Source organism: Exophiala aquamarina (assembly GCF_000709125.1).
Source record: "Exophiala aquamarina CBS 119918 chromosome Unknown aczIA-supercont1.7, whole genome shotgun sequence".
In the NCBI taxonomy this organism is placed as follows: Eukaryota; Fungi; Ascomycota; class Eurotiomycetes; order Chaetothyriales; family Herpotrichiellaceae; genus Exophiala; species Exophiala aquamarina.
In genome coordinates, this window is record NW_013550581.1 from 1,018,949 (window position 1) to 1,031,925 (window position 12,977).

Genomic DNA, 12,977 nt, shown 5'->3' on the forward strand with positions numbered 1-12,977 from the left:
CGTTTCGAAGGAAACGCTTCCTTGTAGGTCACTACGCCACAAGCGGAAAGGATGGAAAGGACCCTGGCTCAGTTCTGGACCTCCAGATTTTACTTGGTGCTTTCTACATTAAGCATAGCTGGTTATCAATTGTCAGCAGCGCCTAGATGCTGCGTGCTCGTAAGCAAGATTATGCTTTTCATGTCAGTGCTATTATCGTGGAAACCCTTGAATATGTGTAGACGATCGCTTGATTGGCAAAAGATCACCGTCGATCGCATAATCCACGATGAACAGGACGTCAGTAATAGAGACCATATTTTCGCGCAAAATTCGCTGTTCGACCGCTTTGCTCTCCTTTTACCGCTCCGACAATCTAAATCTTAGTTAATGGATTCCGAACTAGAGTGATATGTCATTCAGCGACATGCTGAGCGAATACGATACGGGGAATATTAGAGCACTGTGGCAATTACATTTTGAGTGTGGACAAGTGCTTTGCCGCTCTTGACACCCGAAATATCACTAGTTCCGTTATGGCTAGCCTGACTAAACCACACGCACAATGACGTCGTGCCATTCCTAATGCTCACGCTTAAATCCACTTCCATTTGGCCAAAGCTCGGTATCGGTTATTGCGCAAGGCCTAAAGCAGCTCACAGTACTTGGACCTTGTCCCGGGTCGGGTTGCGATGGCCCCAACAACAGGGAGCCTGGAGTCACTGTGACCACAGGAATATCTTCAGAACACCGTTCTCTATTCCTCTTAAAGCTCATGTTGGAATTACACTGTCCTATCGATTGCCAATAGAACAGCGATTGAATATAGGATTTCGCCCGCGCAGTTTCATTCGATATATCGCGAACAACTAGAGGACACATCAAAATCTACAGTGAGTGTTCCGAAGATGCAAAACACCACTCACCCGTCTCCTCCCTTCAAGAAGATGAAAGAAGAAGTTACCATGTACCTGAGACGGCTAGTTTCTCCATGCCGGAATCGCTCTCCCTTGGGATTTCAGACGCTCATGACATTGCTCGCTTCAGACGTGTAGTGCTCGGGATCAACGATCTCAGCATGAACATCTGAGGTCAAAATTTCCTTACCTTGGTCGCGATCGGACTGTGAATGATGCTTAAACATGTTCCGTGGCGTTCGAAACTGAAAATATGTCTCATTTATGCGGAACCTTATACGTAGAGACCAGTTTTGAACCACTCTTCAACGGAGCTCCGTCAAATTTTATATTCACCTTCTCCTGAGACCATGTTCCTCTTTCAACGGGAACTTTTCTGTTGGAGCTTTATGGCTTCGGCCTACTTCCATTTTTTTGTTGGCCATTTCAATCACCGTTTGAGCTCGATAAAGTCGGAGCAATCTCTCCATTTCAAGGCTGGGCGACGTAGACAAACACAGCAGATGCGTCAGATTTAGCCAAGGAAATGCGTTCGTGTCGAAGCGATGAAATTATCGCTCGTCAAAATTTTGCCTTTTTCTTTGACCCACGAAGCAATGGCTGTTTTTACCATTGAACTATTTATGTCTATGAGGGTCGCACTCCTTCCCGATTCAAGGCTAGTGTCAGCCTTTCATTGCCGCTCACTGACCCTGCTTAGTCGCCACTGGGGTTCAGAAGGACGGCCTAAATCTCCATCAATGTCGGAAAGCCGGCGACGGCATACCGGAGCCTGGATACTCGCACCTGACTAACGATTGCTATCGTGCTTGTATGAAGGAGATCTCATGCCTTCCAGCCGGCGAGGATTGCACCAATCAGTACTCCTTCAACGTAGATCACCCATTGAGCCAACGCGACATAGCTGAACTCGGCGTTTACCCAGGCTCCAGGAAACATGGAGGCAACAGCCACCTCCTTGACGTGGTTGCGCTTCCGCTTCGCTGCGGCCAAGGAAGCCCGACGCTTGCAACATGTGGGTCGGTGACACCACCCTACAAGATTGCAGAATGATCGGCCATTGCCCGAGGAGTCGTCCCATTGCGCCTGTGAGGCACCAGCTTTGCCTTCGACTTCCGAGAAAAAGCCCAGGAGAACTGCCCCGGCTTGGTACACATACATGTGAGTCAGAGGATTTCTTCAGTGCGCATCTGTGATCGCAAAGAGCCAACTTTCATTTGTCATCTTAACGCAGAGACTATCATCGAATCGCAATTTCTGCGAGTTCTTGATGCTGGAGTTCTCCGGACTGCTCGGGCTCCGTATTTGTTTCGCGACCGGCGGCGAGCAGTAATGTGGTTTCGTTGATAGCCTTGCCGCCAGAGAGAGTCACTTCAAAGGAATCAATGCCTATTTTGCGGAACGACATATCGAACAAGGACAGATGTACTACAACCCCTCTAGCTTCAAGAGCGTTTTGAACTCGCTTTCCCGCCTCTCACCCAAACTTAGGAAGAAGACCAGAACTTGAGCAACCAAATAGATCATTTCCTTGGAAATTTGCTGATGTCCTATCTCTAATGTAGTGCTCTTTGACTATTCGAAGTGATTAGGTGAAAATTCAAAATCAAAAAGAGTATATTGCTAATGCATAGAAGGCGGCTGGAACGCAGAAAGCTCACATGTCGACTCCGACAACCTCATCCCTTCCATCATCGAAGCCGAAATCGACCACGTTTTTGAACGCTGCGGCTTTATTCTCAATTGCCCTGGCGGGAAGAGCTGGTCACAGGTATACAAGGTAGTCACGTACGTGGGCAGATTTGCAGGCTGCGCATGAGAAGGTCGTTCATAATCTGAAGAAGTGGACGCCGGGAAATAATCCGCTTTAGACGGAGCTAGGTTACTAGAGTTAGCATTGAAGGGATGAGATTTGAGGTTGATGTGGAAGCATATTATCCTAAGCAAGAACATTCCTCAGTGCAGCACAATGCATTTGTATTCGGCCAAACTCCATTCGAAGAATGAACTGCATGAATGGTGGTACATTAAAAGGCAGATTATATGTTGATAAAACAAGTCATTTGAGATTTATGAGAATTTTCGTTTTCACTAAAACCATGATTCAACAGATGACTGAGAGACGTCTATCTCCAAGGCTTGTGATTGTGATCGATACATTGAGGGAGAAATAATACCTATCTTCTGATTTGACCTATTCGTGCTATAATTTATCACTAGATGGAAGAAGGAGAAATATCTCTATTTCTTGTGCCTCGCTCTTCTGGTTTGAATACTAGCCGTGCATGACTAGGATTTCAAGATCGTGCTAGTCACGAATCACACTTGTCTGTATTCTTCATTGCATCAACCTTATCTCGCATCGATTTGAATTGTTGGGCCATCTCCTCAGAAGTTCGGCTGCTCCGAGGAACATTTACACCCTTCAACACTGCCGGGCGCTCGCCGATCCTCTTCATCCATTTGTCCAACCCAGGCCATTGGCCAACATCTATATCCAGAAGCAGAAAAGCAGACCTCAACCAGGCATAACTTGCAATGTCAGAGATGGTGTACTTATCGCCCGCCAACCAATCGTGGGTGTTCAACCGAGATTCCAGCACATCGAACAGTCGTTTTGCTTCGTTAACATATCTGTTTATGCCGTAAGCAGAGTAAACCCCTGCCATCGCTCTGAAATGTTCCGCTTGTCCCTAACATAGTTGATCAGCTTAAGGAATATTATCTTCGCATCGAAATACTCGCTAGCGCTGGGCCAAGGCCGCTCATTTGCCACATCAGCCACGACACCATTTCGTGATACTCTCGGCTGCCGTGGGAATAGCTGATCTTGTGATCCTTATCATAGTGATCGGTCAGATAGAGCATAATAGAACCGCTTTCGAATATATTCAATTCACCATCCTTCAAGGCCGGAATACGTCCATTAGGATTGAGAGCAAGAAACCAATTTTCTTTTTGGATATTTTTGGCGATATCAACGGCTTCGGTCTTGTATTGAATGCCGAGCTCTTCTAGTGTGATGGAAGCTTTATGACCGTTGGGCGTTCCCCAGGTGTATAAAGTCAGGTGGTGATATGGTGGTGGGTCAGACATCTTGCCGTAATAAGGAGAGAAGGAGGTTGAAAGTGATGCTCTATAAGCCTGTTGTATGCTCTTTAAGCCCGTAGACTGTCGGATTGTAGAGCGACAAGTCGGGCCGGAAAGATACATGGTAGGAATGAGGACCGTTGGATAAACAGAAAATAAACTCCCGATGATGCAAGGACTACTCCACAACCTTCGTACAGCAGTAGCTTAGGAAACAAATATCGTTAGGTACATCAGGTAAATATTCTTAGAAGGGTATGCGAGTGTAACGGAGGTACGCCACAGTGATGTTACGAATTTTCCAATCAAGCCGTCGGATTGGCTGGCGAAGCTCTACCGTCAACTTTTCTTCCAGTGCAGCTTAATAATTTTACTCGTAAGCATCAGGAAGGTTTCAAACTCCTTTAGTCCGTGTTTTACTTGTGGATGTGTTTTCGGAAATCTGTCTTCAGATTGACGACAGAGCTTCAGTCGCGGTTCAATGTTTCATTCAAGTTCAGAGATTCCGCAGATCATCCGGCACCTGTCCCATCCGGCCAACGTCCTCAACGCCTAGTTTTCCGCTGTAGAGGCTCATTTCTTCAAGTGTATAAACGGCAATGGATGTGATCACAATCTGCGATAGGGACAGAGAAGTCTAGTGCTTGTGATACTGATGTTACGGTGGGGTTTAAGCAGGTCTCACCCGACTAAGAAGCCGTGCCACCCTATCAAAGTTGGTTGAAGGAGTCCAGAAAGCAGCTGCGCGATGTGAGGCGATTCCATACCTCCACTTTGATACAGCGGGGCTGTCGTCCGTCCTTAACCGGTGGCTCCGCGAGCTTCGCCTGCTTCGGGATTCGATTTCTCCGAGGGGGCTCGCCGGCATCGAATCGTTCTAGGCCAAACAACAATGACTCTCTACCGGAGGATAGAGTATTAGAACTCGTCCGATGAAAGGACTATTACATGTGGCTGTATGAGAACTCATGCGCCGTTTACCTCGAAACTAGTCTCCGTTCCTGACCATTATTAACAACCGAGAAGCTGATCTAAGAAGCTTCCCTTAGCCCCTGAAAATGATTCCGTAATCCTGGCAACAACGCGAAGCTACCCATCATTCACCCCTCTCATTTTAGTAAGCTGGGAGGCCCACCTTGCGATGCTGACACGCTCTTTTCCTCGTTCTCATTGATATCCTGACGAGTCACATTTCCACCAGTCAGCTGTAAACATCACGCGTCTTTGCATCATTACTTTCAGCTGACCAGATCTTGATAAAAAGTCCGTTCCAGCTAAGATAAACTGCGTCCTAAACCGTAAATTTTGAGCTGAACTTTCTGAATAGGCTTTCCAGGTTCGAATCGCTCTTCTCTGTATCCTTTCGGCGGACTAATCTTCGACTTCTTTCGATTGCCCACTCCCACCTCCACAAGTGTTTCGTTGGTCAAATTCAAGGTGACGCTAACTTACAGCTTTCGAGGGCGCAAATTGAGAAGCGAAGACGGTGGTTCGTATGGGGGCGGGAAAGTACAAGAGACCGTACGCCTCCTGTATTTGACTAGGAACGCTCGTAATCGTGATTTCCTTTAGCAATACGCTCAAAGATCAAGAAAATCCAGCTATAAACTTGTCCTAGTCTGCTAGATATGAGCATGATCCCCCAGCTGAACTTCGCTATCATGGAGAATGAGCTGTGTATTTCCTGACTGTCTATGGACATATTTTCGACCCGCGGGAGATTTGAGAGGGTGGTCAAATGCCGCTACAAGCGATAAGGTCTCGAAAGTCATCAGGGCAAGATGTGCGCGGAAAAGGCTATGGTGCGAGGCAATTACAGGGTAAGCTCAAGATTAAAAACCGAAGAGCCAAAAACAGCAATTCGAAGTTGCGTGGGAGCTCCTTAATACCCCTGCAACAAGATATCCTGATACGCTAAGAGTGCTACCGACGACAACGTCCAACGAGCTCACGTATGAGTACACATTCGGAGGAGACAGACAAAAGGAGCTATTGATCGACCAGATAAACCATTGCCCAGTGTTATACTATATACGGCAAGAATAGTCTGATGGGCTTGGCCTCGTACTCAGGGTATACAAGCAATAGAGAGCGCTAACAACTAATGAGTATTGCTCTCGCAAATGGCTCGGCCACGCCGGCCCAGAGTAAGCGACAGGGAAGTGAGGAGAAACTTCCAGTCCTCGCAAGGCGGAGACTGGGACTCGGACCATATCATTGCTGTAAACAGAAGTAGCTTCGAGCCCCGATTGCAGTGAGCACCAAGTTGGTCTCTCACTACCGCGTTAAGTGGCTATTCCCACCGCGGTAGAACGTCGCCATACCACCTGAGAACATATCACTACGATCGAATGTGAGTTTAGTTGGACCCTAAATCCCCTAAATCTCCTAGTGATTACTATACCTGGTTTTCCCCAGCGTCGTTAAATGGTAATTTATCGCGCTGAGCCGCCCATCCATCGACGTATGTAGTACCCAACGCCCGGCTCGAAATGACAATTTAGCCGGGCTCACTTAAGGTCCTCAATTTCGATCTTGGCATGGCAGCGGGTGCGTCCAATCGTTTCACAGGATCCCCACCACCGCCTATTGAAGGAGTACGCAACCTTGCAGATTCCAGTATCTCTTCCTAAATTTAACCTCGACGACATCTATGAAGTACGAGTACTCAGAAATCAATCGTCTCTCTTCTTACGGGGCGTATTTTCACCTTGAAAACAAAGGTGCGATCAAATAACGAACGCAGAGAGACGGCTTGGCTGGGTGCAACGAGTGACGAGTGGTGGGTGCATGCCAGACTTTCAAGGGGTCCATCACCTACACACTTTTCGGCTCTTGGACTACCTCCATTTCTGCCAACTCTGGTCGAATCGTAGCCTCAATTTCTTGTCTTCACTTTCGGCTGGGTCAAAGCAGCAATAACGACTGGCAGCACGCTGACGATCTCGCCGAGACCGGCATAGGCAGGTGGGATACGGAATCTGACAAACGCACCGGCCGCGAGCAAGATTGCAAGCATGTTATACACGGCTGACCAGATGAAGTTGAAAGTGATGCGTCGGAAAGCAGCCTTCGACACATCGAGCAAATTGACTACGCCGTCAAGGTTGCGGAGGAGGATAACGTCGGCCGTGGCACGGGTCACGTCCGAGGAGGATTCGATCTGGACGCCGACGTTGGCCTGAGCCACGGCAACCGCATCATTGGTACCGTCCCCACAGAACAATGTGATCTTTCCCGCATCCATAAGTGCGCGAATATATTCCTGTTTCTGCGCCGGACTGCTTTCGAAAGCGACGTTCTGCAGAGGGATAGTCATCTCAGCGGCTACGTTCTCCACCACTCGGCGTGCGTCGCCACTGACTAAGTGGACGGCGATGCTACGGCGATGAAGCTCTTGAATGACTGAAGTTGCACCATTACGGACCCTCGATTTCAAGCCAAAGATTGCAATTAGCTCATCATCGATCGTCGCGAAGAGCATGGTCAACCCCCGTGCTGTGTGGCCGAGCACCTGAGATCTTTGACTGACCTTGAGCCATTTAGCGTTGCCAGCTCGAATCACCGCGCCTTGCCATTCACCTCTGACTCCGCAGCCAGGAATGGACGCAATGCCCTCCATGTCGACTCCACATACTTGCTGCATTTCGAGTGCTTGGGCAACAGCTTCAGATACCGGGTGCTTGTTGCCTTTTGCTAATGTCATGATCAACGAGAGTATTCTGTCCTTGTCAAATTTTTCATTAGGGAAAAGTTCCTCCTCCACAAGTTCGAGATCTGGCTCAGTGAGGGTTCCCGTTTTGTCAAAGACAACATCGGTGACCCGGAAGCCGCGCTCGATAACATCTGCAGTTTTGATTATTATGCCCCCGCGGGCAGCCACGCCGCCAGCAACCACGAGAACCATTGGCACTGCCAGACCAAGCGCGCAGGGACAACTGATGGCCAGCACAGCTATGCAATAGCCGATCGCTATTCCAATAGCTTCGCCAGCAGGCTGATCACGGATTTTCAAGCCGATCAACAGCCAAACTATGAATACGACGAGTGCTGCTGCACATACAACTGGTATAAAGTATCCGGCGACCTTATCAGCTAGGTCTTGAATGTGAGGTCTGAAGCTCTGCGCTTGCTCCACCAGGCTTGCAATATCGGTGATGGTGTTTTTCCCAGGCAAGCGAGACACGCGTGCTGTCAATCTTCCGCCGCCATTGAGGGTGCCCGAAACCAACGGGCTCCCCGTAGTCTTGAAAATCGGCAAGCTCTCTCCCGTGAGCATGGACTCGTCCACCTCACTGGTTCCGTCAAGCACATCGGCATCTGTGGCTATCTTCGAATAAGGCAAGATTGCGATGGTGTCCCCGTATTGAAGCAATCGGGCATCGATTTCAGCAATAGCGCCGGTTCTTGGATTGATGAGCATGGCTGTCAACGTTTGTAAAGACCTCAGAGAAACCGCTTTCACTGCTCGCTTGCGAGCCCACGCAGCAAGAAGTCGGCCAAATAGCACCAGCGAGATCAGCAGGGTACTCGTCTCAAAGAATGGTTTGGTCTCCAACTCGATGTTGGCAAAGAAGAGACCAGCTCCTACGAATGAATAGACATACGCAGCTGTAATGCTAATGACCACCAACATGTCCATTTCAACGACCTTGTTGTATATCAAGGACGAGATGGCCGGGATATAGAACGCCGGTATTGCAATTGCTTGAACCATTGTGGCCAAGACAATTGCCACAACCAAGCTGGTATGCTCAGAAACGCTAGTTGGTTTTCCCCATTCAAGGGCAACGACTGGCGCCGTCAAGATGAAGGCTGCGGTGGTCAATGTGAACACTCGAATGAGCCTACGTTTTCCTTCATCGAGGTGGGTATCACCGTGCGGAGCCGCAAGTTGTGCATCGATGCCCGCGAGAATTTCTCTAGCACCAATAGTGCACGGATCATAACTGATCACATATGTGGTCTTGGAGAGTTGCTCACATCGTTCGACACCACGAGGTAGATTGTCCCGAAGGACACTCGCTGTCGTCGCACTCATCTTGACAACGATAGTCTGGATATCGGACGAGAAATGTGTCAGTTTATATCCGGTGGCTCGCTGGGCGCTACGAATTACTTGATTGAGCTCGTTCATATTGGTGTCCAGGTCGAATTCGGCAGTACCAGTTACAAAAGTGACTTTGACATTGTGAGTTCCCTGGACAGCTCGAATTGCTCGGGTCAGGTTATTTGCGCATCCCGAACAGTCCATTCCGGTGACATTGAGAAGAATATGGGATCGGCCTCCCGCCTTCTCAGTATCGATCAATGCGGTATTGCGCACAGGAGCACGCTCGACTTCGATCTCATCGAGACTATCGTAGCTGTCACAGCATTTGATCTTGGCCTTTGCTGCTGACAATGCCTTTGGCGAATTCTTGTGGCGTCGATTGCGCGTCAACATAGTTCCGTGCTCTTTCATGTTCAGATGATGGCTGTGGCGCGGACCGGAAATGGTCAGACTGGAGCCCACAAGCTGCCCCTGGAAAGATTGGATCGTGCCAGCGGAAGCCAGGATGGTTCGACAGATGCATCGGGCCGAGTCGAGGTACGTGGAATATTCCTGCATGGCAGCAGCGAGATGGGCATTACAAGGTTTGTCAAGGTGCTCTCCATCTTTGTCATGAGTGTGCTCGTGGTCTGAGCTAATGTGAACATCTGCACTGGTCTTCAATCCGTGACCGTGATAGTGATTGGCCAGTACATGAGGATGCTCGCGTTCGGGAACCCGATCGTGATCATGGTCGCAGCAATGGTCTTGCCCAAGTGTTTCATCCCGCTCGTGACTAGTGGTGATTGTGGAGCGGCTGTCTTGCTCGTCAGCGCAGGCCATGGAGCACTCGATTGCAGCAGCAGTTTCAATGCAATTCTCTGCGCACTACTGTGAGTGAAACATCTCAGGAGGGCCTGATAATCACTCACCATCGCACTTGTCGTCCTCATTGCACTGCTCGATGACACCTTGATTCACGTCTACTTCTCCTTGAGCGGGGTCCAATCGACTACCAAAGGAATGACGATGGGCGGATTGCGATGGTTCTGCCGCCGAACCACTGCAGCAGTTACCGGTGCGGTCAGGTTTCGGGCCACAGCAAGAAGGGCCCATACTGAAGGAAATGGTATTGAGTGTTCTTTTTGCAAGTTGGCAGCAAAAGTGGGATTGTGGTAGGGGTTTTGAATCAAGTGTGCAGAGCGATGCTTTTCGTCGAATAACTCTCAAGGCCCAAACCCCCACTCGACAGTTTTAAACGAAGTGTGCGCAGACCACGTGGTATTCCACTTCACTCTCCACCAAGATTATAACGAGACCGCAGTTGACGCAATGGAGTGTTACACCGCCTTGCCGGGTAATGACATCCCTGTCGACAAAGGTGTGAGAGGGCAAGCGCCAGTCTGAATTATTGCACAGACTCTCGCTGTTCAAGCAAAGGCAATGATTGGTATGCGGGAAATCGCTTATGGCTCCGGTGAGCGATATTGTTTTACCTAATTCAAGAACCAGAGAACATGCACCTGACACCCCTCTTTGCTGGCGAAATCGGAGAAGCGGGCGAATCTTCGTGTTCAATATATCCAGGCCGAGCCCGACCTAGTTTGCTCGTTAACGCCCATGCCATCACGTGATGGCGGCTGGTAATGTCGATTTCAAGAAGTACTTCTACTTGAAGTACTGCATTGAGCCGCAATAATTGCTTTGGCCCGGTTCTGGACCCTGGTGCACCCATCTCCTCAGCACAGTTTGTTATTACGAGTTACGAGGCATGTGCAATGGCTACGTCTGCCAAAGCTGGGGTCTCTCTCGTCGGCTTAGAGATTGCCTGAAATTTCCGTGCAATTGATCCTGGCGATGTATAGTAGTGGGAGGATAACAAGAGCAATGCAGGCTGGAAGAAATGCAGGCTTTGGTACTTGTTCTCCTCAAGTTGAGAGTGGCTTGGCTTTTCAGAGCGTGTGGTTCTTTGACACTCGGAATAGTAGTTAAGGGGTATATGCGTGTCAATCACCACTTATGTTGAAGAAGCAGGACTATCGATTCATTTGACAAGTCCAATAGTACTGTAGGCAGGCTTTGGTAGCTGCCAGTTTCTATGCCTGGAGAGGGAAGCGATGACGAACAGCAGGAAACCACGCAAGCGAAAAACGAGTGAAGTGGCCACAAGTGCCTTTGCACGATGCAAGCCAGTGGCGGTCTTCCATCAGACTGTGATGGAGTGCTTTTTTTCGCTCCCTTTCCTTTCTCAAGGCCTGAGGCATAGTATCCAGCCAGATTGCCTCGGTAGTGGAATTAATAGTAGCATATTGGCGGCTTCGTGGCTTTTCGAGGAGAAAATGGCGTCCGAGGCCTGAAAGATCCAGATTTACACACAGTGCAGGGACCAATCAATGCCTGTGGCACTCATCCATAAATACCTTCGTCTGCAGGCCTTATTGTGGTCTCTTCTGTTGTTCAAGTTTGGAATTGGTGAGAGGGCTGTTTGCGCCCAGAACGCGGGATTATCCTGCACGGATTTAAGTCCCGCCCATGATAGAACCCGCTGTCAACCAGTTGACCAGCCACACATGGCCGGTTTTATTACTTGATTGATACACCTCATGATAACTTCTATTATCCAAGCGAATATTTGTATTTGTCACTTGTGAGTATATCTACGCGGGCTTGGAATCGCGTCCATTGTCCTCGCGGCGGCGACAACCGCTCTGGTGGTACGTCCTGATTCCGACCGGTGACATCGCTCCTCGTGTTGCTCATCCCTACTGTAAGGCCCAGACCGTAACCATATTCGCGTCCGCGATTGTTCTCAGAAGCCTTGCGTCTAGGGGAGTTCGCATATGCTTTCAAAGTCATTCCACATGCTCCAGCAGATTTCTCAGGATACATAGTACGAGTCGTCCTTCTTACGCCACGCTCCTCCTATCATTGTCTAGAGCCGCAATGATATCCACGATGGCGTCTTCCTTCCGACTTGTGAACGCATGAGCAGCTGGACCCGGGTCATTCAATAAGAAGACCTCCCTCCAGCGATCCGGATGTGTAACTTCGAGAACTGTTCCGGCTGGGAACTTCTGGTCGTCGAAGCATACCGCCATCATTCCACGGCCAATCTCATCCGGAGACGATAACTTGTCCTTCTCCGGATCTACGAATCGGATCGCCTCAGGATGGTCGTACATCAAGGGCGACATGGTGGGACCGGGGGCAACGGCGACGACCCGAATGCCTTCCATCGACTGCAGCTGTCCCATGCAGCGGGCGAAGTTGCTGATGCCTTGTTTGGCTGCGCCGTAGAGAGGGGTCAAGATGCTGGATTTCTGTGCTCCGGTACTCGATACGAGCACGACTCGGCCTGGTTGTTTCGCTTGGACCCACTTTCGGATAGCGATACGGGACATTTTGATGGGGTGTTCTAGGTTAATGCGCAGGATCTTGTAGAAGGAGTCGTCTTTGTCGTTCCAGAAGTTTGAGACGGACTTGGGAAGGGAGAGTTTAGCACTGCATTCCAATGGGAGACGGGAAAGGAGGGAGTCATACTGGCTCGTAAACTCCTGCCCCTGGGCAAAGCACGTGAGGCAACCCCCCAAACTCTTGACTGTAGACATCGAAGGCCCTCTCAAGTTGCTTCCAATCGGTAACGTCTGTTTTGGAAAAGACAATTCTTGCATGAGCTGAACCATTTGTGCCACTGCTTTTGATTGAATCCAACCATGCGGTCGCTTCATGGTGGAGAGCAATGTCACAGATCAATACATTGGAGCCGGCTTGGTACAGATGCTTGACGAATGAAAGACATATCCCTGGGTTGGTCAATAAGGGAGATGAGTATTGTGAGAGATCATGGCTTTACCAGAGCCACCACCGGTGACTATTGCTCCTTTCCCAGTCAGGTCTGGTTGAGACATTTCTTGGGGTTTGTGTTGGTTAAGGAAAGCTTCGACTCTTACTGCCATCCT

The 12,977-nt window shown here is 49.3% G+C and overlaps 5 protein-coding genes across 5 annotated transcripts; all 5 read right to left on the reverse strand.

Moving 5' to 3' along the window:
* Nucleotides 1–1,721: 1,721 nt before the first annotated feature.
* Nucleotides 1,722–2,057, reverse strand: A1O9_08369 (uncharacterized protein; the record flags this gene model as incomplete). Its single annotated transcript, XM_013402755.1, has 1 exon — nt 1,722–2,057. One exon carries the CDS (start codon nt 2,055–2,057, stop codon nt 1,722–1,724), a length of 336 nt encoding a protein of 111 aa, XP_013258209.1.
* Nucleotides 2,058–3,208: 1,151 nt separating this feature from the next.
* Nucleotides 3,209–3,565, reverse strand: A1O9_08370 (glutathione S-transferase; the record flags this gene model as incomplete). The annotated part of the gene is made up of 1 exon (XM_013402756.1): nt 3,209–3,565. The coding sequence occupies one exon, from the start codon at nt 3,563–3,565 to the stop codon at nt 3,209–3,211; it is 357 nt and encodes a 118-aa protein (XP_013258210.1).
* Nucleotides 3,566–3,617: 52 nt separating this feature from the next.
* Nucleotides 3,618–3,992, reverse strand: A1O9_08371 (glutathione S-transferase; the record flags this gene model as incomplete). Its single annotated transcript, XM_013402757.1, has 1 exon — nt 3,618–3,992. One exon carries the CDS (start codon nt 3,990–3,992, stop codon nt 3,618–3,620), a length of 375 nt encoding a protein of 124 aa, XP_013258211.1.
* Nucleotides 3,993–6,864: 2,872 nt separating this feature from the next.
* On the reverse strand, nt 6,865–9,861 carry A1O9_08372 (uncharacterized protein; the record flags this gene model as incomplete). Its single annotated transcript, XM_013402758.1, has 1 exon — nt 6,865–9,861. The coding sequence occupies one exon, from the start codon at nt 9,859–9,861 to the stop codon at nt 6,865–6,867; it is 2,997 nt and encodes a 998-aa protein (XP_013258212.1).
* Nucleotides 9,862–11,924: 2,063 nt separating this feature from the next.
* Nucleotides 11,925–12,926, reverse strand: A1O9_08373 (uncharacterized protein; the record flags this gene model as incomplete). The annotated part of the gene is made up of 3 exons (XM_013402759.1): nt 11,925–12,497; nt 12,559–12,821; nt 12,872–12,926. 3 exons carry the CDS (start codon nt 12,924–12,926, stop codon nt 11,925–11,927), a joined length of 891 nt encoding a protein of 296 aa, XP_013258213.1.
* Nucleotides 12,927–12,977: the final 51 nt, after the last annotated feature.